We start from the raw sequence: 27,610 nt of genomic DNA on the forward strand, positions 1-27,610 counted from the left end.
GAGGGGGCACTCCCGTGGCACAATAAACAGCTCCCAGACCAGGCCCCTGCGTGTTGTTGGGGGGGCAGGGGGGAGTTGGTGTTTAACGCATGAGAGAGGAAACCCATTTCCAGTCCCCGAAGCAGCCCCACACATGGCTCCAGCAGGCACCTGTTGCCCAGGGCTCAAGGACCGTGCTGGGAGCTGGGTCCCGTGGGGCTGCTGTTGTGTGTAGCTGGGGGGCAGGAGTGGGGCAGTGTTGCCCATGTGCCTGGGTTACCTCCTCACAGAGCCCCAGTGCTACTCTGCTTGGTGGCTGTGCCCAAGATGGGACATTGCCCAGGGGGGAGATGCAGCCACCTCTGTGGGGGGATGTGCAGGAGCCACTGGGGGCAGTGCCCTGACCCAGAGTGGTGCCCATAATGTGCCCTGCATTTATCCTGCCCTGTTCCATCAGGCCAGGCTCTTCCAGGGGCAGGGTGTGTTGCCAGCTGCATGCCCACAAGCATGGAAACACCAGCCCTGAGGGCTCAGGGTGAGGTGGGGCAAACTCCCCTCCAAAGGGATCCTTAGTGGGGGAGGCAGGGCGGAGCACGCCTTAGGGCAGGTCACCCTGTGCAGGGGCTGGGGCTGCTCCAGCAGGTCCTCAGCCCATAAAATCCAATTCTCTTTCAGTCTAAATGAAAAGGCTGATCGTCTGCCTCTCCTCGGCCCCTGGTGCCAGCGTGGCTATCTGCATTGTACCAGGGAGGGGTGGAACCCAGGTGTCCGGGGTCCTGGCCCCCTGCCCTAACCCACTAGACCCCACCCACCCTTTGAGGGCTGGGGATAGAATCCAGGCATCCCCAGAGTGGGTGTGTGATTCCTCCATGGGACCCACCCTTGTCCTGGCCTAGCCCCGTGGGCGGTTGGCAGCCCCTGTGTCACAGATCCCCACGATCAGCGCTAGGCCCCAGCGTTTACACTGTCCTGTGGAGGAGCCCTTCAGTGCGCCAGCCCCCCAGGGGCCCCACTCTTCCTGCACGGCTGGCCACGTGGCCTCAGCGCCAGAGCCTCTGGGCTCCGCCCTCCTTCACCCGGCGAGCTCTGCCTAGCATGTCCCACTGAGCCAGAGACCTGGCTGCTCTTCGGGGGCTCCGACACCCCAGCCCCTGTTTGCAGTGACAGCCGGCAGCATTGTCAAACCGGTTCCACGGCCCAGCGAGGCCCTAGGTCAGCAGGAAGACCTGAGGGTTAAAGCATCATCCATTCTGGTCGAGCCACAATTCAACAGCCAAGCTCAACCCTGCCCCTAAAGCCGTCCTGAACCTGCCCCCAACCTCACCCAAACTCCATGTTCAGACTGTCTCTGACTTCCTTCTTTCCTCAGTTCCCAGAAGAGAGCCCCCAGCTTCCTCCAGCAGCTAACCTTTCTCCCCCACCTCCCAGCGCAGTCCTTCCTTCAGCCTCCCTGCTGAGAGGCGGCAAAATCCTCCCGCTGGGGCGCGGGTTGCTAGGTGTCCGGGTCCTGGTGACTGGATTTCCCATGGTCTCCTCACATTTTCCGCTGATATGGGTCGGCCTCACTGGTCCTTCGTTAATGATCCACTCAGACAGCTAGGCAACCCTCCTGCCACGTCTCTTAGCCTGCCCTGAGAGCAAACTTCATCCTGTTTTCCCCCAGTGGGTAGCCACATGCAAACTACGGGGGAAACTGAGGCACGCAGAGGATTCATAAAAAAAAATTACAAAGAATTCCCCCTTTGTCACAGCATGTCTCCCTGCTTTCAGCCACTGCTGCCCCTGGGCATGTCTCAGCCAGGCTGGGTGGGAGCTGGGGTTGCTGGTGAAGCATAGACAGACCTCAGCCCGCTAGGACAGGCTCCCCTGGCACACAGTCAGTACTGCCCTATGAGCAGGTCTGGTTTGCGGGGGGAGGGCAATTTCCATAGCAGGACTGGCACCTCCCAGCCAGGGGTCCCATTGCCCGGTGTGGTGAGAGAATTGTCACTGTGGATGTGCCGTGGTGCTGGGATCCCCTTCCCCCTGCATCCGTTCCCACTGCTCCGTCTCACTGCACAGGGCACATACCCCTCCCCTTCCCTAAGGTGGGGGGGTCCTTGGTCACAGCCACCCCAGAGGGATCTGAGAGGCGTGGTGTCCTTTCCTCTTCCCAGCCATATGGAAGGGGGGTGCCATGGCCATGGGACAGCTGCAGGAGCCTGCCATGGGGGGGTGGGGGAGGGGATGCAGCCACCCAGGAGACTCCCCATGGGGACCCCAAGGCCAGGGGATCTTCCCTCCAATGGGAAAAGGCGGAAGGAGGAGTTGCTGTGGGCCACGCCCAGGGACCACGCCAGCCCCGGGGATGGTGCTAGGGGACTGAGAGATGGAGAGGCCAGATGGGCCCATTGGCTCAGCCGCTTCCCCTGTACTGAGCCCTGTGACTGGTGTTTGACCAAAGCATCGTCCCGAAAGGCTCCAGCCTGGCTCTGAAGATAGCAGCGATGGAGCCTCCTCCCCGGCCCTCAGGAGTTTGCTCCAGGGGTTCCTCCCCTGCGCTGTTGGACGTTTGTGCCTCCTTTCTAATGGGAACGTGCCTGGCTCCATTGCCCAGCCACTGGGTCTGGCCCCGCCTCTCTCCGCTAGATCGAAGAGCCCTTTTGTACCTGGTATTCTCTCTCCCTGAAGGGACTTCGCCCCTGTTATCGAGTCACCTCTCAGGTGTGGGTTTGAGAAGCTAGGCAGATTGAGCTCTGTCAGTCCCTCCCTGTCAGGCGTTATCGCCAGCCCTCGAATCATTTTGGTGGCTCTTCTCTGCCCCCGCTCCAATTTTTTTCAACATCCGTTGTAAAACCTGGCCCCCAGAACTGGACGCAGCATCCCAGTGTGGGTCTCCCCAGTGCCGGACGCAGAGGTAAATCCAACTCTCTGCTCCTGCTCACCGCTCCCCGGTTTATATAGCCCAGGGTTGCACCAGCCCTTTTTAGCCACAGCATCGCACCGGGAGCGGACGACAGGACGTTTGGCCCTGTGACAGGGCCGGCTCCAGGTTTTCTGCCGCTCCAAGCGGCAAAAAAAAAAAAAAAAAAAAGTCGCGGCAGCGCGATCGCGCCGCTCCACTCTTTGGCGGCAACGGACGTGCCGCCCCAACAGCGGCCGGAGTGCCGCCCCTTGGTATTGGCCGCCCCAAGCACCTGCTTCTTTAGCTGGTGCCTGGAGCCGGCCCTGCCCTGTGATGATTTTGGGGCCTCATCTGGACAGGTGATGGTGGGACGCTGTTGCTATGGAAAGCATAAATACCCTCCTGTCTGAGCCCCACTGGCTAGCAGAACTGCGTCCCAGCCCAGGACAATGGGGAATGCTCAGATCATAACAGGACTGGCTAAGGGGGTTGCTGGACAAAGACACTTCCTCCCTCCCTGGCTGTGTTGTGCTGGGGGCAGTGGGAAATCACCGAAAAGACCCAAGTGTTGGTGGGGGGTACATTAAACAGACCCCCGGGGAGCTGGGGCGAGATGCAGGAAGTTTGGGCAGGACAGAGGGTGCAAACAGCCACGTGAGGGGAGCTGAGCTGGGGGAGAAAGCGCCAAATGGCAGCAGAAAAACTCTGCTCTGTAGCACAAGGGCCTGGCTGGCCCACAGGACTTTGACCCTAGCCCAAGAATGTGCCCGAGTGGGGAGGATGCTGTGGCAGGGAAATGCTCGGCAAGGTTGTTGTTGTCTGACTATTGTGCTGTTCAAGGGAAGCCATGGGGGAGACTCAAAGGGGCTGCATGTGTCTCTGTTTCACATACCGCAGGCCTCTGGGAACCCAGCCGGCTCACCCCTTCGGTGGAGTGCTGGGAGAGTAGGGTTGCCAGGCGTCCGATTTTCGACCCGAACGCCCAGTCGAAAAGGGAGCCTGGCAGTTCTGGTCAGCACCGCTGAATGGGCTGTAAAAAGTCTGGTCAGTGGCGCAGTAGGGCTAAGGCAGGCTCCCTGCCTGCCCTGGCTCCCGCACAGCTCCCAGAAGCTGACGGCATGTCTGGCCCCGAGGCACAGGGGTGTTCAGGGAAGCTCCCCACGCTGCCCCCACTCTGAGAGCCACCCCCACAGCTCCCATTGGCCAATGAGAGAATTGTCACTGTGGATGTGCCGTGGTCAATGGGAGCTGCAGGGGCGATACCTGCAGGCATGGGCAGTGCACACCATGCAGAGCCACCTGGCAGCACCTCCACCGAGGGGCCAGAGCTGGACATGCTGGCCGCTTGTGGGCGCAGCGCAAGGCCAGGGCAGGCAGGGCAGCGCTGCCGAACGGGAGCCGCCTGAGGTAAGTGCTGCCCGGCCAGAGACCACACCCCGAACTCCCTGCCCCAGGTTGGAACCTCCTCCCACACTCTAACTCCCTCCCAGATCCTGCACCCCCACCCCAATCCCCTCTCCCAAGTCGGAACCCCTTCACATACCCAAACTTCCTCCTGGGGCCCACACCCCAAACCCCTCATCCCCAGCACCACCCCAGAGTTCACACCCCTACCTAGAGCCCGCACCCCTTCCTGCACCCCGACCCCCTGCCCCAGCCCTGAGCCCGCTCCCACACACCAAACCCCCTGGCCCCAGCCTGCAGCCCCCTCCTGCAACCCAAACCCCTTATCCCCAGCCCCACCCCAGAGCCTGCACCCCTAGCTGGAGCCCTCAACCCTTCCCAACCCGAAATCCCTGCCCCAGCCTGGAGCCCCCTCCCGCACCTTGAACCCCTCACACCCAGTGGGAGCCCTCACCCCCTCCCCAGGGGCGGCTCTATGTTTTTTGCCGCCTCAAGCATGGCAGTCAGGCGGCTTTCGGCGGCGTTTCTGCGGGTGATCTGCCGGTCCCACACCTTCGCCGTACCCGCTGCCGAATTGCCACCGAAGCCGTGGGACCGGCGGACCTCCCGTAGGCATGCCGCCAAAGGCGGCCTCACTGCTGCCCTCACGACGACTGGCACGCCGCCCCCCGCGGCTTGCTGCCCCAGGCATGCGCTTGCTGTGCTGGTGCCTGGAGCCGCCCCTGCCCCTCCTGCACCCCACCCCCCTGCCCCAGCCCAGTGAGGGTGGGGGACAGTGAGCGACAGAGGGAGGGGGGCTGGAGTGAGTGGGGGCAGGGCTTCAGAGAAGGGGCGGGGGAATGGACAGGTCCTCGGGAAAGGGGCAGGGCAGGGGGCGGGGCAAGGGTGTTCGGTTTTGTGCAATTAGAAACTTGGCAACCTCATAGGGGAGAGGGATTTAAGCTACGGGGTGGAGGGGGAAGGGTCAGTTCTGAGCCCAGGGGCTGGGCTCCTGGACAGGAGAGGGTGCTAGCCAGAGGGTCTTCACCCCAAGAGTTAGCCTAGGGACCCCCAGACTGAGACAGAGGCTTAAAACACCTGGAAACCCAGCAACTGGATCCCACCCCGCCCCCAGCAGTCTAGTGAGCAGCGGAGAGAGGGGGCTTGTCTGAGACTCGTGCTACCCCCTAAATCCTCTGCAGACTCCCGGTCTGTAGGTGTGGGCTGCAGGCCTTGCTCCTGCACAGCTGACTTTGCATCCGGCCATGTTACAACGCATTTTGTTCGAATGCGCCCAGCTTACCAAGCGCTCCCGATGGCGCTGTCTGACTGCCCCGGCCGCCTCACTCTTCCCCACACCCCCAGTGGTGCCAGCCGCCCAGCTCCTCAGCAGAGGTTTAATATTTGCTGCCGGGTCGATGGAAACGTTAAATAGGGTCAGGCCTAGTGCCGATCCCTGCAGGAGCGCCTATTGGACGGTGATTCCCCATTGACCACTCCTCTGAGCTCCGTCCATTAGCCACTTCTTAGTCCATTTAACAAGGGGGTTAGCACAGCCGGATAGTGCTAATTAGTTAATCTGGAGCCGAAGGAAAGCAAGGCTCTGGAGGAGAGCAGCAAAAGAGACGGGGAGGATTAGGGGGGATGGTAGGAGATTAGCGTGGCGGGGCTGGCGGAGGGAGATGGAAGGGGATTAGCACAGCCTGGCCAGGAGGTGGGGAGGGATAGCTCATCAGGAGATGCTCCCAAAGCCCTGGATTGTTATCTGCCGTAGCACCAGGCTGGCCCCATACCTGCCAACGCCCACCCCGGCCCCCCTCACCATGCAGAGGGAGCCCATGAAACAGGAGCTGCAATCAGCACTCCCAGCCCCAGCCCACTTCACAGGGGCCATCCCGCTCCATCACCCAGCGCTCTCCAGCTGTGGCCAGGCAGTGCTGGATTAACATATAAACTAACTAAACTACAGATTGGGCCTACCAATACGAGGGGCCTCTAAAAAAGAAAATACTGACTCCACTTCAGATTTGATCAAAATTGGTGGATAAATAAAGGAGATATGGGAAAAAAGAAGATTCTCTCTAAATAGAGACATTTTCGTTCAAATATGACAAAAATATACCCATCTGGCTACACACATACCCTTACCCTCACCCTTCGCTAATTGTTCGTTATTGACAGGTGGGAGCCAGGGCTGAGAAAAGAACGATAATTGCACTGGTAAAATTACTATTTCTACGAATACATCTGCTATCAGTCTCTTAAGGCAGCGTTTTGTTGGCGAGCTGCTACTGGTAAAATTCTGACCGTGCCTTCATCCCTTATTTAAATAAATAAATAATCTCACTGCCGATAAATTCGGGAAAAATGTGAGGTCGGAGATGGCAGTGTCGTGAAGCAATCCTGCCAAGCTCATGCTCGTATGGGACTCGTCCTAGGAGTGACACCATGTATAGTGTCCCCCTTGGCTGGTAATAGCTGGAAGGCCGCCATCTTTTGTTTACGGTCCAGCACACTCCGTTGTATAGTGCCTTCGCTCCTGTTTTTCTTCGTTTTCCTAAGTGTTAGTGTGTTCTTTCTTCTTCTGATCTGTACATATGGACAATTGTGTATTTTAGTGCACACGCCGCTTTCTGCTTCATGCGCTATCCGTGCTTCACATGATTGAGTTTGCAGGTGATTGTCTTATGGACTTGGGTCGAGTGGATCTTGAGGATTAAATCTGTGTTGGCTTCCGTCAAGGCTGTATCCCCACTTTGAACTTTAGGGTACAAATGTAGGGGCCTGCATGAAAACTTCTAAGCTTAACTACCAGCTTAGCTCTGGTCCCGCTGCCACCATTCCCACTGGATTCCCTCCCTGGGAAGCCTTGAGAAACCTCTCACCAATTCCCTGGTGAATACAGATCCAAACTCCTTGGATCTTAAACAAGGAGAAATTGACCCTTCCCCCCTCCTTCCTTTCACCAACTCCTGGTGAATATAGATCCAAACCCCCTTGGATCTTAAAGCAAGGAGAAAATCAATCAGGTTCTTAAAAAGAAGGCTTTTAATTAAAGAAAAAGGTAAAAATCATCTCTGTAAAATCAGTATGGAAAATAACTTTACAGGGTAATCAAACTTAAAGAGCTCAGAGGACCCCCCTCTGTCTTAGGTTCAAAGTACAGCAAACAAAGATAAACACTCTGGTAAAAGGTACATTTACAAGTTGAGAAAACAAAGTAAAACTAAGACGCCTTGCCTGGCTTTTTTACTTACAAGTTTGAAATATGAGAGACTTGTTTAGAAAGATGGGGAGAACCTGGATTTATGTCTGGTCCCTCTCAGTCCCAAGAGCGAACAACCCCTTAAAACAACGAGCACAAACAAAAGCCTTCCCCCCCCAAGATTTGAAAGTATCTTGTCCCCTTATTGGTCCTTTGGGTCAGGTGTCAGCCAGGTTACCCGAGCTTCTTAACCCTTTACAGGTAAAAGGATTTTGGAGTCTCTGGCCAGGAGGGATTTTAGTACTGTACACAGGAGAGCTGTTACCCTTCCCTTTATAGTTATGACAGCTTCCCTCGGTCAGTTTTGGGAACCTTCACGGTAAATATCAGAGAGTGCTGACGAAAGGATAAATAGAGGGTTTTGAGAGAAGTGAAGGAAGATATACGTATATATCAAAATATCCAGCCTGAGCCCAAACATGTACCCTGTTATTTTTCACCCCACATTCTAACCCCCTCAAGGCTGAGCCAATTGATCCAGGCTCCCAGTGCCCCGGGGTTTTCTTTGCAGTGTAAACATACTCTAGGAGTCTATCTCTGTTGGACTTGCTGGGCACAGCGTACAGTGTGAAGGAGGCAGGCTGGAGCCCAGAGACTCAGTCTCAGAGGCAGGGAGGCTGCATGACCTACCCTGAAGGAAGAGTGGGACCCCTTGGAGGTCTGGCACACTGAAGGGCTCCTTCGAGAGACTGTTAAAAAGCTGGGGCCTAGCACAGAGCCTGTGGATCTGTGTTAGAGGTGGGATGCTGAATGCACCGTTGGTATTTTGCAATAAGTGACTTGCAGCAAGAAAACAAGGTTAGTCAAAGGAAAATGGCAGAAAAATGGCGTATAACCAGCTCCCTCAGAGGAGAAGCACAGAACTGGTCCGGAAGAGAGGGATAAGTGTTGGAAAGCTCAACGAGACGCAACTGATTGCATGGCGGAGAAGCTTGATTGGACCAAGAAGCAGGGTCCAGACCCAGACAGGGTTCCTAGAGAGTCTGAGTACAACAGAAGTTGCAGCCGCAGCAGCAGCAAGGCACGCTTGCGAGCCTGTTCTCCTTGCAGCAGGGTGTGCTCATGACCCGGTTCCCGTGGGAGTTGGAGCTGAGCGTGAAGGAGCTTCAGTTAGAGAGACAGAAATTAGGGGCAAGCCTACATTTAAATCGCTGCAGCTGTGCCGCTGTAGCGCTTCAGTGTAGACACTACCTACCCCAACAGGAGAAGGACCCCTCCTATCAGCCAAGGTAATCCACCACCACGAGAGCCAGGTGGACGGGAGAATTCTCCTATCGATGTAGTGCTGTCTATACTGGGCATACACTGTCCACGCTGAAAAATCCACCCCCCTGAGCGACGCAGTTAAACCAACCTGATTTCCTAAAACCTGGCCTAGATGACTGTGAGAGGCAGTGAAAACATGAGGAAGAACAATGGAAAAACCAGGAAAAGCAGAGAAAGCATGACCTGGAGATGGAGAAACGGAGGGGCAAGTGGACCCACACAGGAGCAAATGGTGAAGGACCCTGGGTCCCTATTCCACAGGGAGCCTAGATACCAAAGTGTTGCCCCAGTTGCGGGGTGGGGGATATAGATGCCAACCTCACTGCCTTTGAGAAGGGTTGTGATTTGATCCTGGTTGACCCTTCACACCGGCTCTGCTGTCTCACCCCCATACTCGGTCCCCCAAAGGCCGTACAGCCAGATGGACGGCGTTAATACTGGGGACTGGGAACTGTTCACAAAGGCTCCACTGCTTAAGTTTGACCTCACGCCTGAGGCTTATATGAAAGGGTTTCAGGGTGTGCAAAAGACCCAGGGTGTGACCTAAATGGAAGCCGCCCGCCTGCTGGGGGAATTCTATCTCCACAGCTGGGGTAAAGGGGCAGGCGTCACCGTGGTGGGGGATTTGTATAACCTGGGTGGGTTGGAACAACTCTCTGGGATATCTCCCCATGAGCTTAAAACGTGATTAGTGAACAGAAAGCAATTAGCAATTGCTAATTGCTCTAGCCAGCTCCATTAGACCCCTGCCAAGGGATTGCAAGGATTTGAGGGGTAGTATATGTAGACAAATGGGGCATAAGTAGGGAAACTCCCTGCGGCCGGATGAAATAGGGTTTGCCCACAACGGAGGGGCTAACTCCTCTTCTGCCTAGCCAGGAGGACAGCCTGTAGCTCAACTTCAAAGAGTGAACATCCCAGGTACCACGGCCCTGTTATACTCTCAGACTCATCTGACCCCCAGGTGACAGGTGGTACTTCAAGGAAAGACATTCATGGGTTGGAGAGATTCTGGGACGGAGAGAACCCTCGTCAACCCCTATGTGGTGAAACTCCATCAAATGCTGAAAGGAAGGACAACCTGGTTCCACGTGTGAAGCCGTGTGCCCTGCCTATGACGCAGATCTCAGTGCAGACACAGGAAAGATCGGGATGGCTGGTAGCTGGGGTTCTCCAAGATGTCCGCTTTGGCCTCCTTCTTGGGAAAGACTGTATCACTTTTAAGACAAAATCCAATCTTTTCCTGTAACAGCCAAGAGTTTGAACCAAGTGAACCAGAAGGCTCAGACTGGAGGTGTCAGTGAAAAGGCAAATAGTTCTGCTGCTAGGGAGTCGGGCGTTTCCCCCCTTGCCTGTAACACTAAGGAAAGGCTGCTAAGCTCAGCACATCTGTCAGCAGTCCCCTATATCTGAGTGGGGCAGAGGAACATTCCCCATCTCCACAAGGGACATGTGACTCACACGGGCTGTGGCAGAACTTCCCGGAGGCTGTGGCCAAGGGAGCCAGCTCGCAGCCTGCTCTCCCTGGGGAAACAGAGTCAGAGCTGAGCCCAGTGGGAGCGGATACCCCAGCTGAGTGTGGGCCGACATGGACAGGGCAGGAGGACGCCAGGCAGGTTTGCCCTCTCCAGTGGGGAGAGAAGCCTCAAAGAAGGGTAAAGCAGCCCAATGGCTGCAACTATTAAGAGAGACACCTTGTCAGTGGGTGGCCAGGGCCATGATGGGTTCTTTTAACCAAGAGGCCCCAAATTACAGCCCACCAGCATGGGGGTGGGGGACAGGGCAAGAGGGGTCTCCGTCCTGGGGACAACGGCAACAGGTTAGACCCAAAAGGAAAAATGGGTTCCTGGCATACACACAGCTCTGGAATTGGGACACAGCTCTGTTGTAAAGTGTTGAAGGCTGGAATGTCGTTCCCTTAGGAATGCTGTTCAGGCTGCCCAGTGCATCTCTCCTTGGAGCTCCCATGTTATAGTACGAGCAGCAGATCAGGCAGCCTGCTCGTTCAGCAGATCTCAATGTTACTCATGAAGAAAGACCACCAGCACGGTTCAGTGACAAAGGCACCCAGCCAGGTTTATTGCCCTCAAGACACAGTTTTAATGGCCTGGCTCCATGGTTACAGGTACATTAACACATGAGGGCCCAGTGGCAAGGAGTAGCTCAGTCATCAGCGGGAATCTCTGCTGTCTCCATGGCTACACAAAGGGTTACGGTCAGGGACCCCAACAATTATAGACTGAGACAAACAACTGGGATAAACACCTTACGTACCACCTTACGTGTTTGTTACCTCCCCTTGCTCCTCATATCTTGGACAGAACACCCTTATTCGTTATTAGGGTGACCAGATGTCCCGATTTTATAGGGACAGTCCCGATTTTTGGGTCTTTTTCTTATATAGGCTCCTATTACCCCCCACCCCGTCCCGATTTTTCACATTTGCTCTCTGGTCACCCTATGAACGCCCTCTTCCCCCACAGGCAGGGGCGGCTCCAGGCACCAAGCACGTGCCTGGGGCGGCAAGCCGCGGGGGGGCGGTCTGCTGGTTGCCATGAGGGCAGCAGTCGGGCTGCCTTCGGCGGCATGCCTGCGGGAGGTCCGCCGGTCCCGCGGTTTCGGCAGCAATTCTGTGGTGGGTACGCCGAAGGGCGCGGGACCAGCGGACCTCCCGCAGGCTTGCCGCCGAATCCGCGCTACCAACGGACCTGCCGCCGCAGGCTGCCTCACTGCCGTGCTTGGGGCGGCAAAATACATAGAGCCGCCCCTGCCCGCAGGGCTCAGCAACGCGTCCGTACACGGGCACAAGTGTCAATGGTGAAAAACTGTGAGGTCCCTGGTGATTTTTCAAAAAATGGAAGAGGGACTGGCTGACATAACACCCCCGCCCCCCCCTTGTCTGTCACTCCGGGCGGTCATTGCGTCAAGTGGCCCTGGCGCCACGTGGCGGGGCCGACCCTGGTCCCCGGGCTCCGGGCTCTCCCGTTCGCTGGCAAGCCAGGGAGGCTCGGCTGAGACTAACCAATCCCAGCCCGCCGGGCTGCAGGGTGCGGAGCGCCCTGGCCAATGAGCGGCCAGAGAGGCGAGAGCACGCGGCCAGCGCGTGCCAGTGCTCAGGGCGCGGCTTACTGGGCTCCCCCAGCCCCGCCCCAGGACTACGGCTCCCAGCAGGCTCCGCGCTGGGCCGCCTCTTTTCCGGGGACGTGACGCAAGGCCCGATGCGCCGGAAGTGGGTCCCGGCGACGTGACGTTATTTACGCGCGACGCCGACCCCCCCTCCCCCCAGCTGGGTGAAGGTGACGGGTCGAAGCGCGCGGCCCGGACAGACCCGATCCCCGGCCCCGCCCGCCCGCCATGGCCGCGCGGCAGTTGCTGAGCCCCCGCGGGGCTGCCGCCCTGCGCCGCTTCTCCGCCGCCGCCGGCTCGGTGAGTGGGGGGCGGGGCCTGGGGCCTTCCTCTCCCCGCCCCCCCCCGGGCGATGACTCTGGAGCCGAGTGACGCCGGCCCCGCCCCTGCACCCGCCGGTGCCGGGACCCCGCGCAGGGCTGAGCAGGGCTGGGGCCGTAGCTGGGCAGTGGCTGGACCCCAGCCCGAGCCTGCCCCTCCCCCCCCCCCCAGCAGCGGCAGAGCCAGGCATAGACCCATGTCTCCCAAGTCCCAGCCCGTGCTCTAGCCACTAGGCAACACTGTCTCTCATTAAAAAAAATCATAGAATCTCAGGGTTGGAAGGGACCTCAGGAGGTCATCTAGTCCCACCCCCTGCTCAAGGCAGGACCAATCCCCAGACAGATTTTTACCCCAGTTCCCTAAATGGTCCCCTCAAGGATTGAACTCACAACCCTGGGTTTAGCAGGCCACTGCTCAAACCACTGAGCTATCCCCCACTACATTGTCCCTCCTCTGCTGCCGCTGGGTGCCAGGGCAGCTCTGGGTAGGATTGGGGTAGGGTGACCAGACAGCAAGCGTGAAAAATCAGGACGGGGATGGGGGGTAATAGGCGCCTATATAAGAAAAAGACCCAAAAATCGGGACTGTCCCTATAAAATTGGGACATCTGATCACCCTAGATTGGGGTAGTGCTAGGGGGTGGTCCCAGGTTAATGCCTGCCCATGCGGGAGCGGTGCTGCTTGCTGTGGGGCTGGTACCAACTCACCTTGGCAATGTGTCTTCTGCAGACAGCGCCCAAGAAAACCCAGTTTGGTTCTTTGAAGGACGAGGACCGGATCTTCACAAATCTCTACGGACGCCATGACTGGAGGTGAGATTCAAGCTGCACAGCCTACAATATGACTCCTCGCTCCTGGACCATTGGATGCTGCCCTGTACTTCTACTCTGGTTGCAGCTGGAGTGTGGACCAGGGGGCACTGGCAGCCTGGGGATGGGGTGGGGAGATCCCATGTTCCAGTCCCCCCTGCTACTCCCAGCCCTAGGGCTGGATGGGTGCTGGCACCCTCTAGAGAGGAAAAGCCCCATGTCTCATTCTTTGCCTTCCCAAGGAAGGGAGCTGTATCAGAGGCAGTGCCCCCCAAAGATGAAAGGGCCCCATGTCCCATTCTCCACCCAGCTGAGCCTGCTGGACCCCCTCCTCCTGCTTGGGGCTGGATTGGAGCTGGCACCTCCTAGAGGTGAAAAACCCTGCACATTCCCCACCCCTCTGAGCCAACCAATTCCCCTGCCCTGGAATCAGATTGGAGTCAGTGCCCCCTGGATGGGAAAGGTCCTGCATTTCGTTCCCCATCCCTGAGTCTGCCAGTCCCTCTTCCCTGTCCTGGGGCTGGGTCGGAGCTAGTGCCCCAGGGAGGTAAAAGAGCCTGTATCTGTTAGGTTTGTGCTGTAGGCTTGGTACTGCTGATCCCCATAATGTAGCCAGCTGTTTTGCCTTCTCTCTTGTCCAGGCTGAAGGGGGCTATGAGCCGGGGTGACTGGTACAAAACCAAGGAGATCCTGCTGAAGGGGATCGACTGGATCTTGAACGAGATCAAGACCTCGGGCCTGCGAGGTCGGGGCGGGGCTGGCTTCCCCACAGGCCTCAAATGGAGCTTCATGAACAAGCCTTCAGATGGCAGGTGGGTGGGGCAGGGCTGCCACTGTTGGGCCCTCTACAGCATGGGGTGGACAATGGCTCAGGGCGGTACAGCTCCGTCTCCTAGTCTGAAACATCCCTGTGGGGCAGGGCTTGGGGGGTGGGCAGTGCTGGGGCCTGCATAGAACCCAGACATCCTGGCTGCAAGCCCCCAGCACTAACAAGCGTTCCCAGAATACCTCCACCCCGGGGGCAGTCCCATTGCAGGGCATGGGGCTGCTGAGCTGCAGCGTGTCTGGACCCCATTGGCTCCCTGGGGTGGGGACAGCTGGCAGTGCTGGCCAAATGAGCTTTCCCTGCTGGCAGCAAGGTAGTGGAGCTGGGTCTGCTGTGGGATGGTAGCTCACGCGGGGAGGGCTGCTGCGGTCGGTCCGATGGGGTCTGTGTTCCAGGCCCAAGTACCTGGTGGTGAACGCGGATGAAGGGGAGCCAGGCACCTGTAAGGACCGTGAGATCATGCGCCATGACCCACACAAGCTGGTGGAGGGCTGCCTGGTGGCAGGGCGCTCCATGGGGGCCCGGGCTGCCTACATCTACATCCGTGGGGAGTTCTACAATGAAGCCTCTAACCTGCAGGTAAGCAGGAGCTATAGGGGGAGCAGGTGCACTGACCCACAGAGCCTGGGGGTGGGGGCAGCAGCTGCCATTTCGACCCATTTCCCCATGTGGCACAGAGGGCAGGGCTGGGGTTGTGATGGCAGGAGCAGCTGCTCTGACCAGTCTCTGCAGGGCACAGAGGGCAAGGCAGGCCGGGGAGCCAGGCCAGGTGGGTGTGGAGCAGCAGGGCCGGGGGAGCAGCTGTGCTGACCTGTCTCCCTGCAGGTGGCGATTCGCGAGGCCTATGAGGCAGGTCTGCTGGGCAAAGACGCCTGCAGCTCAGGCTACGCCTTCGACGTGTTTGTGGTGAGGGGCGCCGGGGCCTACATCTGTGGGGAGGAGACAGCGCTGATCGAATCCATTGAGGGCAAGCAGGGCAAGCCACGCCTCAAACCGCCCTTCCCGGCTGACATTGGTACGACCCACCGGGGAACTGTGCTGTTGTGGGGGAGATGGGGGGTGCCTTAGTGGGGGTTCGCTTGCCCTCTTTAGGGGACTGAGGGATTGTGGGGTGTTCTAGCTGGGTCCCCCTGCCCAGCTGCTTGTGGGGCAGGGGGGTCACACTGTTTTGGGGGGCACCGGGATCCCCAGCCTGCTCTGTGTCCACGTCACTGCCCTCTCCTTCCCAGGCGTGTTCGGCTGCCCCACTACCGTGGCCAATGTGGAGACGGTGGCTGTGGCGCCCACCATCTGCCGGCGCGGGGGAGCCTGGTTTGCCAGCTTTGGGCGTGAACGCAACTCGGGCACCAAGCTCTTCAACATCTCTGGGCACGTGAACACGCCCTGCACCGTGGAGGAGGAGATGTCGGTGCCGCTCAAGGAGCTGATTGAGAAGCATGCGGGTGAGATGCCAAACCCTGGCCCTCCCCTGACTGCTGGGTGAGCGACAGGGCTGGACTCCCCCCTCCTCCCCCACTTCCCGTCTTAGGCCACTTCGTCTCCGGGCTGCCCCACAGGTCTAGCTCCAGCCGTTGCGGCTGTGGGTGGCTCACCCTACAAAAGTAAGGCTGGGGGGGGGAAAGGTGCTAGCCTGCTAACCCTGCTTGTGGCCTGTGCAGAGGGGCTGATCCGTCGCTTCCACCCAGAGCCTGGAGTAGCAGGTCGCACTAGGAGGAGGCTTTGGGGGAAGGGGACAGCACCAGGCATCATGGATCTGGTTTGCCGTGGGGAGGGGGAGTGCCTAGGCCTAACCCTGCCCCCTCTGTGCACAGGAGGTGTGCGCGGGGGCTGGGACAACCTCTTGGCGGTGATCCCAGGAGGCTCCTCCACCCCCCTCATCCCCAAGTCGGTGTGCGAGACAGTGCCCATGGACTTCGACGGGCTGGTACAGGCGCAGACTGGGCTCGGCACAGCTGCCGTCATCGTCATGGACAAATCGGTAAGGCCCCCGCCCCCTGTGGCCCGCCCCCCCCCCCCCCCCCCCCCCCCCCCCCCCGCCAGCCGGCCTGGTTCCTGCAGCAGGGCACTCACCCTCTCCTCCTCCCCCAGACAGACCTTGTCCGAGCCATCGCCCGCCTCATCGAGTTCTACAAGCACGAAAGCTGTGGGCAGTGCACCCCCTGCAGGGAGGGTGAGTGCTGGGAGCTGGGCTGCTGATGATCTGGGTATGGCTGGGGGAGATATGCCAGACTGCCCCTTGGTGGGATCGGAAGTGGGGGATGAGGATGCTGGGAGGGCTGGGGTCACTGGGGGTGGTGGGGAGGATGCTGGGTGGGCTGGCTGGGGTCACTGGGGGTAGGGTGGGGGAGGGAGGATATTGGACTAGCTGGGACCATGGGTGGAATTGGGGGTGAGGATGCTGGTCTGGCTGGATCCATGGTGTGGGGGGATGATGCCCAGCTGTCAGGGCCTGTGGATGGGATCGGGGGAGGGCAGCTCTGTGGATGCAGCCTCTCCCCCCGGCGTGCGGGCTGTGATTGGCTGTGGTGCTCACCCCCCAGGTGTGGATTGGATGAACAAGGTGATGTGGCGGTTCGTGCAAGGCAACGCGCAGGCAGCCGAGATCGACGCGCTCTGGGAGATCAGCAAGCAGATTGAGGGCCATACCATCTGCGCCCTGGGCGATGGGGCCGCCTGGCCTGTGCAGGTAGCCGGCGGCTGGACACCAGGGTGGGGGGTGGCCTGGCAGAGGGGAGGGGTGTGTGGGTAGATGGTGGGTGTGCTCATAACTTAGCCTGGCAGAAGGGCAGTTGGGGGGAAGAGGCTCCTGCAGATGGGGGGTACATCTGGGGAGCTGCTGTGTGTGTGGTATGGGGTGGGTGGCAGATGCAGGATGGGGGTGGGGCACTACCTTGCCAGCCCTGCGCACTCATTCCTTGTTTGCAGGGGCTGATCCGTCACTTCCGCCCAGAGCTGGAGCAGCGGATGCGGCGTCACGAGGAGACCCAAGCTCGGCAAGCGTCCGCGTGAGGGCTGGGTGCCCGGTGATGGAGGGGGCCGGATCCCGCCTCTCTGTGCGTGGTCAGCGCCCCTCCCCCATGACGACGTGCGGGAGGGGCTGAGCACTTGACATGTTGGCTGGGATCCGCATAGGGGCAGCTCTCAGTGCCTCTGGGTGTTGATGGGTTTTTCTGGCGTGTGCGGGGCGGGTGACTTACCTGTGTGTCTATTGGGGTTTCTCTTGCATGAGGGGGAGACCCCCCTGGCTATGCTGTCTCTTCACCCTCCCCTGCTGGGTGAGCTCCCCAATAAACGTGCTGTGGTGGCAGCCGGTATCTCCTTCCTGTGTGAACGCGCATCTGTGTAACGCCAGGGAGCAGTTGGGCGCCGAACCACAGGCTGCCGTCCCTCACACGGCCGCCCCCTCCCTGCCAGGAGAGCGGCGGGTTGGGTTCCCTTACAGCTGTGGCGGTCTGGCTGTTCTTGGGGGTGATCTGGTACCAGTTGAGCTCTGCTTGGGTCTCATTTGAAAGCCCAACCCGACACTTTCCCAAGCCTGAGCCAGTGCTGCTGCCACCTCCTTGTCCTGGGGGCTTCATGCCCCCAGGCCCCGTGCCTGCGATCTGTCTACGCTGCCTCCTGCTTGGGAGCTCGGTGTGGCAGCGGCCGTGTCCCGCTCCTCCCTGGGTGCGCGGCGGCGAGGTGCTGTGACTCGTCGGCACACTCACTCTGCAGCACACGCAGTGCGGCCGGCAGTGACTGGCAAGAGACGGGCAGGTGGCTGCTGCTTTGCCAACCCCAAGGGCAGCACGTGGTGGTCAGATCCAACCGGAGCCCACGGGGTTGGGCTGTTTTCTGACCTCACGTCACCCAAACCGGACCCTAGTGAACAGGTTGCAGTGTGGGGGGAGGGTGGGGTGTGTGGTTGGAGAGTGGCACTGTGTGTGTGGGGCGGGGGGGGAGGAGAGTGTGGGCAGGGCATCTACAGTGACTGGTGGGGGAGGTGAGGACTGGCCCCAGAGGGCCTGGCTGGGGTCCACATGTGGGTGGGAGGGGGCTGGGCTGGGGCACCAGGGGTTCCCCCACTCTCTGTTGTTGGCTCCAGCCCCCATTGCTGGCAGGGGTGGGGTGAAGGGGGGGCTGTTCGTGAGTTCCGGTTGGTCTCCTGCAGGGCAGGAGCTGAGGCCCAGCAGGGGGCAGCACCTGGCCCTGGGCCACTCCTCTACCCCCTCCCTGCCCCCCCCAGCACTGAGATGGCACGCTGAGCTCAGGGAGGTTTGTTTATGCGTAGGCCCCACATGAAATACAGCAGGCGCCACCATCATGGCTCACGCAGGTCTCGTCAGCATCCCCCCTCCCGACACCATGTAACTCCCCCCAGCGTTATCACAGGCTGGGGATTCCCTCCTGGGGTCACCCCCTCAGCTCTGTCCCACGCCTCTGGGAGGGGCACGCCCAGCCTGCCCCCCTTGTTCTTTCTGCCCTTGAGGTGGGGGAACACCTCGCCCAGCCTGCCCCCCTGGCTCTCTCTGCCTCCAGGGAGCCCTCACCCAGCCCAGCCAGCTGGCTCTGTCCATGCTGTGGGGCCAGGGCAGGCCATAGCGCAGGTGGGCTGAGGGCTCAGCGGGTGCTGGGTGGGCGTGTTCTCCGGCGGTAGGCGCTGGGCGCCAGCAGCTCCAGCGTGAGGTCCGTGATGATGGCCGTCAGCCCCCACACCCGGTAGCGGCCGTTGAGGAAGACGGGCAGCGTGTAGCTGTAGCGGCCCTGGTGGCAGAAGTTGGTGTAACCGTGGTTCTGTGCCTGCAGCAGGTGAGACAGGGGGATGGTGAAAACATCCTCAACCTGGCGGCAAAGAGAGACAGAAAGGGGCATGTTGGTGTTGCCCTGCCCGGCAGGGTCCCGTTACCCCTGCGCCTGGCCCTCAGCCCACTTGCTGGGCTGGGCTAGGAAAGCAGCACACCCGAGTGCCCTGCGCCCCCAGCACGCGGTACTTCCTACAGTAGAGTAGGGACCCAGGAGAGGAACAGCTGGGACCACGGCTGCTCCCTCCTTGACAAGCCTCCCTGGCCCCATGTCCACCTCCTCTCTCCCCAGTAGAGGAGTGTATTCTCGAGCACAGATACAGCTGCAGCAGGACAGCATCTTGCCGTCCTCCCCAGGAGCTGCAGTGTGCTAGCCTCCCCAGGGGACCCACTCTTCCTCCAGGGCAGGCCATGCGGCCTCACTACCTCTGAGAGGGAGCCACTGGGCTCCATCCCATGAGCTCTGCCCAGCGCATCCCACTGAGCCAGACCCCTGCTCAGAGACTTTTACACCCTTCAGGGACTAATACACCCCAACCAGTGTTTGCAGCGACACCAGGCAGCCTTTTCCACACAGAGCAGGGTTTATTAGTCACCTGGAACCAGTCTGGGGAGGTTCTTAGGGCAGCAGAGAGAAATAAAGGTTAAGACACTGTCCATCTGTCCAAACCAGTGCCATCAACCAGCCAAGCTGCATGGCCTCCATTTCAGGCTCTGTCTGTCCTGTCTCAGATGAGCACGCTGTGTCTCTCAAACGCCCTCTCCTATCCCTTCCCGGCCTCTCTCAGTCCTTGGTTCTTGAGCTGGCCTCGGCTCTGCGTCCCTGCCGCGGTGGGGGAACCTCCTTCCTCCTTATCTCTTGGTTGCTACGTGTGCACGTTCTCGTCCCTAGGGCTTCCTATTGTCTCTTTTGGCTTGGGCATTGATATGGCTCGGTTTCAACAGGTTCTAGCCAGTTCCTTGCACCCCACACAGCAAAACGCCACCCACACCTCATGTCTCCTGTGCTGCCCCAGAAGCAAACTTAACTCTTCTTCCATAGGTTCCAAGGCCAGAAAGGCCCGTTGCCATCATCTCATGTGACCTCCCGTCTAACCCAGGCCAGGGAACTGCCCCAAAACAATCCCTAGAGCAGAGCTTTTAGCAAAACGTCCAGTCTTGATTTAAACATTGCCAGAGATGGAGAATCCACCATGACGCTTGGTAAATTGTGCCAATGGTTAATTACGCTCACTGTTAAACATTGACACCTTATTTCCAGTCTGAATTTATCTAGCTTCAGCTGCCAGCCACTGGATCCTGTTAGACCTTCTCTGCTAGACTGAAGAGCCCATTAACTATTTGTTTCCCATGTACATAGTTATGGACTCCGATTGAGTCGCTCCTTAAAATCTTCTCTTTAAGATAGACTCAAGGTGCTTGATCTATTTATCACTATAGGGCAGGTAATCATTTAGATCTTCCCTGAACCTTCTCCAACTTATCCAAATCTTACTTGAAGCGTGGGCTCCAGAACTGGACCCAGCCGTGGTCACACCAGTGGCAACGAAAGGGGTAAAATAACCTCCCTTGTCCTACTCAAGATTAGGCAGGATCACGTTAGCTCTTTTGGCCACAGCATCACACTGGGAGCTCATGTTCAGCTAACTACCCACCCCGACTCCAAAATCTTTTTCAGAGTCACTGCTTCGGAGGATACAGTCCCCCATCGTGTAAACACACCCTACTTTTTTTGGCCCTAGATGTATGCATTTACCCACATATTGTTTGCTTGCGCCCAGTTTCCCAGATCGCTCAGTATCTGTGATCGTGTCCTCTCCGTTATTTACCACTCCCTGATTTTTGTGTCATCTTCAAACTTTATCAATGAGGATTCTGTTTTTTTCTTCCAGGTCATTGGCAAAAATGTTAAATAGCGTAGGGCCAAGGACCAATTCCCATGGGACCTACTGGAAACACACCTTCTCAGTGCAATTTCCCATTTAACATTTTCCACCACTGGGTAGTACTGCAAAGTATGTGGGCGGGGAACTGAGGCACACACAGCATTCATAAACATATTACAAAAATTTCCCCCAGTCACAGAAGATGAAGAGGCGACTTGCTCTGGTCTATAAGGATCTCCAAAGGACACAGGCAAAGTGAGGCCCCAGGGCTGGGGTCAGACTGAAAATGAGGCACAAATGGCTAATAGGGAGGGGAAATAATGCTTGGTACAAGGTGCCCAGGGCAGGGTGGATTCCCCATCATTCTTCAATGAACTCTCAGGCCATGTCTACACTAAGGGTGCTGCAGCTACGCTGCTGTAGCGGAGACACTTCCTACAAGGAGGGATTTTTCCATCGCTGCAGGAACTGCACCTCTCTGAGCAGCGGCTGCTAGGTCCTCTGAAGTCTTCTGTCGACCTAGCCCTGTCCGCTCCAGGGACTAGGCTGGTGCAGCTGTAGCGCTCGGGGCAGGAGGGGAACTCTTCACACCCCTGAGAGCTGTAGCTCACCCTAACATTTAAGTGTAGCCCAGCAGGCCTCAGGGTCTCTTTGCAGGAGATGGGCTCTCTCCCAGCCAGGACACCACTGCCCGAGTGCAGGGCCGGCGCAACCCATTAGGCGACCTAGGCGGTCGCCTAGGGTGCTACAATTTGGGGGGCGGCGACCGCAGCCGTATTTCAGCGGTGGGACCTTCCGCCGCCTAGGGCGGCAGAAAAGCTGGCGGCTCTCCTGCCCGAGTGGGTTGCTAGGTGGGGGGCTCCAGTTGCTGCAGGAGGGGAGCTGCTGGGCAGCAGAGGGGTTTCCAAGCAAGGGGCACTGGGCTGGTCTTGGGTTGCTGGATTGGGGCTCTCTGGGCTGGGCAGGGCAGGAACTCAGGCAGGGTGATTGGGAAGGTCCACTCTGGCCAGACCATGAGTCACTCCGCGCAGAGGGAGTCTGAGGCAGGCAGCCAGGTCCACGGTGACACTGGACCCAGCTGCCATAGGCCAGGGGCTCTGCTGATCTCCCTCCCTGCAGGAGGCCAGCACACTAACCAGGCTGGGGCGCCGCCCTTTGGCCAGGGACCCGAAGGATGGTGGGGGCCCTGCATGTGCTAAGGGCAGCTGCAAGCGGCACAGCCATGGCAGGGTGGGGTCTGCGTGGGGCTCACCTCCTGTGGGTTGGGGCTCAGACACACACACTCCAAGGGGCCCAGATGTGCCAGGACGGGAGCAACAGTCAGTCCCCTCTGGAAGGAAACCAGAGTGAGACCCCCCCACTGACACTGGCTTCCCTAGGAACCTCCCCCACTCCAGGACCCACCTTTGTCTCACAGAGATACCCCCTGCCCACAGGACCCTCCGCCACCTTCCAGCACCACCCTCCTGGAATCCTCCCTAAGAGACCCCTCGGCCTCACAACACAGTCCCAACAGAACCCACCCCTACTTGGAGAGCCCCCCATGGCCCCTCTGTCTCACAGCACTGGCCCCCACCCAGAATCTTCCCCCCCTCCTTGGAGAGCCCCCCATGGATCCTCTGCCTTGCAGTGCCACCCCCCTCCTCAGAGAGACCCCCCATGGACCCTCCACCTGACAGCACCGCCCCCCTGAATTCTCCCCTCCTCAGATGACCCCCCATAGACCCTCTGCCTCACAATGCTGCCCCCCCCAGAATCTCCCCCTCCTCAGAGAGGGCCCCCTCCGATAGCCTCTCTGCCTCACCACCCCCACATCACGGGACTCACCCTGCCTCAGAGAGATCCCCCCCATGGCCTTCCATCTCAGCATCTCCCCCTTCATCTCACAGTAGCCTCCCTCCTTTGAGACACCCCTATGGCCCTCTACCTCACAGCGCCCCACCCCGGGACACACCCCACCTCAGAGACACTGCCAATGGTACATCCCCACCTTACAGTGCACCTCCCCCATAGGACCTTTCCCTGTTGTGCAGTACACCCCCTCCCCAAAAGAGCGCTCCTGCCTCATAGCACCTCCCCTCACATTACCACACCCAGTGGACCTCAGCCTCAAGGGGACCCCAACTCACATGGCTGCCCCCCATGGGACCCTGCTCCAGAGCAACACCCCACCCTTCATGCTGCTCCTCCCACATGATCCCACCCCAGAGAAACCCGCCCTGCCCCAAAGTGATCCCCCCTCCTCTCACAGGACCCTGCCCCAGAGAGACACCTCCCCCCTTCCTTCACACTGCCCTGCCCCAGTGATTCCCTAACACTGCTAGGGGAGCGGAGTGGTGTTACCCCGGTGGGTAGGGGTTTCATGACCCCCCAGACGCTCTCAGCCTCCAAGTGCAGGCCCAGCTCTTCCTGCGTCTCCCTCAGCGCTGTGGCGATCACATCCTGGTCGGAGCTGTCGCGCTTGCCGCCCGGGAAACTGCAACAAGAAAACCAGAGTCTCCTTAGAGGGCAGGCAGGGTCCATTGCCCCAGGCGCTGTGGCAGACAGGAGGGGCATCTTCCACCCTGGCACCAGACGCTCAGGGACTGGCGAAAGGGGCACAGACTTATCACAGGACTGCAGAGAAGAGCTTCCGTTAACTATTGAAACAACGGGGGGGTGGGGGGGTGGAGGGGCACCGGCAGAGCTGTGCGTGAGGAGAGCCCAGGGCTGGGATGGTAGGGGCTGCGGGTCGGGAGTGAGGGGCACTGGCAGGGCTGTGCGTAAGGAGAGCCCAGGGCTGGGATGGCAGGGGACTGTGAGGCGGGATTGAGTGGCACCGGTAGGGCTGGGGAGCCCTGGGCTGAGATAATGGGGCTGTGGGTCAGGATTGAGGGGCATCCGCAGAACTGCGTGGGGGTAGCTCTGGGCTGAGATAATAGGGGGATGTAGGTGGGATTCAGGGGCACTGGTAGGGTTGTAGAGGGGGGTGGAAGGGAGCCCAAGGCTGGGATTGAGGGGCACCAGCAGAGCTGTGGAGGGGTGGGGGTAGCCCAGGGCTGGCATAGCAGGGGCTGTGGGTCGGGATTGAGGGGCACCGGCAGAGCTGTGTGTGTGGAGAGCCCAGGGCTAGGATAGCAGGGGCTGTGGGTTGGGATTGAGGGGTACCAGCAGAGTTTTGGGGGGAGCCCAGGGCTGGGATAGCAGGGGCTGTGGGTCAGGATTGAGGGGCACCGGAGCTCTGGCAGGAGCCCAGGGCTGGGATAGCAGGGGGTGCAGGCTGGAATTGAGGGGCACTGGCAGAGCTGTGGGAGGGGTGGGGATAGCCCAGGGCTGGGATAGCAGCGGCTGTGGGTTGGGTCTGAGGGGCACAAGCAGAGCCGTGGGAGGAGGGTAGCCCAAGGCTGGGATAGCAGGGGCTGTGGGTTGAGATTGAGGGGCACCGGCAGAGCTCTAGGGGGAGCCCAGGGCTGGGATAGTAGCGGCTGTGGGTCAGGATTGAGGGGCACTGGCAGAGATCTAGGGGGAGCCCTGGGCTGGGATGGCAGGGGGTTCAGGCTGGAATTGAGGGGCACCGGCAGCGGTGCGTGCAGTGGAGGTAGGGCTTGGGGAGCAGGGCTGCAGGGCACTCAGTGAGTCGAGGGCCGGGGTACCTGACATCTCCCTTGTGATGGCCCGTCAGCGTGCTGGAGCGCAGCGTGTACAGCAGCGCAGGGTACCCGCCCACAGAACACAGTGTCACCAGCACAGCCGCTGCCACTGCCTCCTGCCGGTAGCGTCTGGTGGAGGCCTCCAGTAGCCCTCGGCACCGCTGCTCGTTCTCCTGGGACAGGTACCCCCGGGCAGAGCCACCTGCCCTCGTGGCACCGGGTGTGGGGCGGGCGCCCAGGCGGAGATGGTGCAGGGCAGGGAACATCACACCCTGCAGAGAGAGCGAGAGGACAGCGCAACTGAGGCCAGCTGCCCTTCACCGAGCCACGGCCACGTCAGCTTGCAGGGCAGAGCTCACTGGGTGGAGCAAGGGGGCTGAAGGCCAGAAGCTCCATCTCAGAGGCAGTGAGGCCAGGTGGCCTGCCCTGAAGGAAGAGCGGGACCCCTTGGAGGTCTGGTGCACTGAAGGGTTCCAAGCACTGTTTAAAAACTGGGGCCTAGCACCGATCCTGTGGATCTGTGGCAGATGAATTCAAGTACTGGGGAGACTAGAAGGGGTAGGTGGCTGGACAGTGGGTTCCAACACTCACAGGGGGGTGCCAGATAGCAGGGCTGTGCTCTGAGTGTGGACTGTGTTCAGGCTCCGGGTGTTTGAAATACGCCAGGGATCCCGAGCACAAAGGCTTGGATTCCCCTTACAGCAGCCCTAGCAGAACCCATCCACCACCATGCCCATTCACCCATCCCCTCCACCACCATGCACCTCCACCCACATCCCCGACCCCCACGACGCTTCCACTCACCCACTGCCATGCCACCCCCCATTGCTACACCCATCCCACCACCCCTACAAACACCCACCCCTCCTATCCCTCCACCCGTTCATCCCCATGCACTCTCACCCATCTCTCCACCCTCTCCCTCCATCACTATGTACACTCACCCATCCCTTCCTCCACCCCCATGCACATCAGGGATAACATGGTATTTATCAGAGGTGTTTTTTTTACCAGGTAAAATCATGGTTTTTACCTCTCTGGGAAAAACTATTTAGTCCCAATTTAAGGCATTTTAAACACTGTTTCAGTAATGCACACCACTTTATACCTGGTTTTAGTTACATATTCAAATTGTGGTTCCATAAGGCAGTAGGTTCAGTGATTAATTTAGGGTTGTACAAATAAAAAGTAAAACTGCACTGGGCATAATACGAATATATGTAATTAGGAACGTCGGAATGCCTGTGTCCAATTTGGTTTGGTATTTTCCTCATGGAAATCATACAGGTCATGACTCATTTCGGTTTTCAATATTATACAAATAATCAAAACCACTTGATGAGATGAAAGCGACAGTAATGCAGAGGTGAAGGCTTGACGCATTACGCAATCAGAAGCATGCAGAGTTGCAGGCTACCAGTCTGGGTCCATTTGGCCATGCAGCATTCTGCAGCAGAAGACCAACTTTGATGCAGCGGATAGACCGAGCCTACGAATGGATGTATCCAAAGTTTAAAATTCATTCTATGCTTACTGCACTTGCTGGGCACTGATGCAATTGCACCACCCGTTCTATGAAGTTATATGGACTATCAGCAGCCTTCAGATTTTTCCATCCTTTTTCTTCATAGTGGATGAAAACATAGATTTTTGAATCCAGAGATTCTTCTGCTTTAAATACAAGTAAATATGGCACAATGTTTGGATTTTTGCCAAGCACCCACTGCCTTGCAATATATTCTTGTTCAGCTGACAATTTCTTTCCTGCATATTTTGGATGAAGGAGGCTGATCAACATGTGTACAGGAGTAATTGACTCATGACCTCTCTTTTGTACTTTTGCTTTATGTGGTGCAAGGTTTTCATTTATCTGCAGATCCAACCATACTTCGCCTGTAACAGCAACTGTTGATGTGTGTCCCTTTGGAGTGAGTCAAGTGCCACAGCAACTGGTTTCAACTGAGTGATCAAGTTCTTTGCTTCTTGGTAAATTCCTTGAGAATTAAAAATACTGATTACTCCATCTTCAAATTCTGCCTCATGATTTCTCACAATCTTAGAATCACAGAATATCAGGGTTGGAAGGGACCTCAGGAGGTCATCTAGTCCAACCCCCTGCTCAAAGCAGGACCAATCCCCAACTAAATCATCCTGAGATAATATGGCCGATTTTTAACATACGTTTCCAGGCATGTTATCTGATTGTTCCATCGTGTCACTGGGGATTTGGCATTCTTTTAACCAAGCTCCAGGCTGGGCGCGATTGCCAAAATACTTTTGTCAATCTACAACGTTTCATCAAAGCACTTGGTGTACGTTCTTGTCCAAGTAGATTGAGTCAATATGATGCACATCCATACATAACCCAAGTGCCGTCATCTTCTTCCAAATCACTCATCAGACTTTGCATCTTTTTCTTGTTTTCTGTCATGTAGCTCTTCACAATGCAACCGTACGGTTCATTTGCTAATGCCTTGGCTTCTCTTGCCAGTGTAGCATAGTACTGTCCAGTCTTCTCCTTCCATCCAGTATCAACCACTGATGCATGAACCACAGTCTTCCCTATTTGCACACAGTTAGCAATCACTGGTTGTGCACATTACGCCAGCCATAACGTAACTGCTTTTCCATGTAATTCGTTGCATGCTTCCACCCCTCAAGCCATCAGTGACTGCATTTCACCGTTCACCGGCTTTTGACCGGGTCTTGGTAGCCTGGCCATAGGCAGCCAATCATTGCTTGAAAAGTTGGATGCTGAATAACAGAAAAGGGAATATTACAGCTATAAACAAAATTAGCAATTTTCCAGTCTCTCTTTTGTTTCAGTTCTAGAGTTGTTTTTGTTACAAAACCATTTATGATTGAAAAAAACATAATACTTCCTGCTCCTTGTCTTTGGCTGACCTGGATCCAGCTTCCTTCTGACGTACTTGGCAATGCAGCAATATCAGTACCTTCATCCTCCGAGTCTGAGTCTGACACGCACAGATGTTTAGCCAAAGTCAGTCCGTTCTGGGCGTCTCCTCCTTCTTTTCACTGCAGTCAGCCAAAAGGTTCCCACCTGAGATCTCGGTTGGCTCACTCGCTTGTTCTTTGCAATTTCTGCAGCTCTGTCGCAATTCGCCACCTTCGCAAACTTTCTCACAACAGCCATGAATTGGGCCGAGTGGTTTCTCCACCTTTTGCTCATGCTGAACTATTTGGACTTGGAGTCACCGTGTGCACCAAGTCCAGGTGCAGCGGCCGCGCTCCAGCCACCCCGGCCAAGGGACAGAGGCCCGGGCTGGGCAGCTCCCCGCCAACAGGCTTCTGCAGCTGGGAGTCCCGTGATGGCTTTGCAGAAGGCACACAGGGAATTCCCCACACCCAGCAGGGTAGGGGCAGGCCCAGGCGCCGACCTTTCCCTTTCTGTTGGAGGGAGCCAAGGCAACAGTGTATACAGCCCATGCACCCCC

At 58.1% G+C, this 27,610-nt stretch overlaps 2 protein-coding genes across 3 annotated transcripts; one reads left to right on the plus strand and one right to left on the minus strand.

Annotated features, from left to right (window-relative positions):
- The first annotated feature begins 12,030 nt into the window (after positions 1-12,030).
- NDUFV1 (NADH:ubiquinone oxidoreductase core subunit V1) lies at positions 12,031-17,178 on the plus strand. The gene is made up of 10 exons (XM_024202337.3): positions 12,031-12,203; positions 12,954-13,036; positions 13,675-13,845; positions 14,255-14,438; positions 14,685-14,874; positions 15,089-15,301; positions 15,671-15,837; positions 15,948-16,029; positions 16,400-16,545; positions 16,785-17,178. The coding sequence occupies exons 1-10, from the start codon at positions 12,132-12,134 to the stop codon at positions 16,866-16,868; spliced, it is 1,392 nt and encodes a 463-aa protein (XP_024058105.1). The 5' UTR covers positions 12,031-12,131; the 3' UTR covers positions 16,869-17,178.
- Positions 17,179-18,159: 981 nt separating this feature from the next.
- Positions 18,160-24,879, minus strand: NUDT8 (nudix hydrolase 8). 2 transcript variants are annotated; one of them, XM_026661141.2, is made up of 4 exons: positions 24,159-24,879; positions 22,870-23,002; positions 21,779-21,856; positions 18,160-18,680 (listed from the first exon to the last, which is right to left on the minus strand). In XM_026661141.2, exons 1-4 carry the CDS (start codon positions 24,419-24,421, stop codon positions 18,459-18,461), a joined length of 696 nt encoding a protein of 231 aa, XP_026516926.1. In that variant the 5' UTR covers positions 24,422-24,879; the 3' UTR covers positions 18,160-18,458. The 2 variants fall into 2 exon arrangements, with proteins under 2 accessions (XP_026516926.1, XP_026516927.1); XM_026661142.2 differs by lacking the exon at positions 21,779-21,856.
- Positions 24,880-27,610: the final 2,731 nt, after the last annotated feature.

This window comes from Terrapene carolina, unplaced genomic scaffold (assembly GCF_002925995.2).
Source record: "Terrapene carolina triunguis isolate 2854851 unplaced genomic scaffold, T_m_triunguis-2.0 Scaffold926, whole genome shotgun sequence".
Taxonomy (NCBI): Eukaryota; Metazoa; Chordata; order Testudines; family Emydidae; genus Terrapene; species Terrapene triunguis.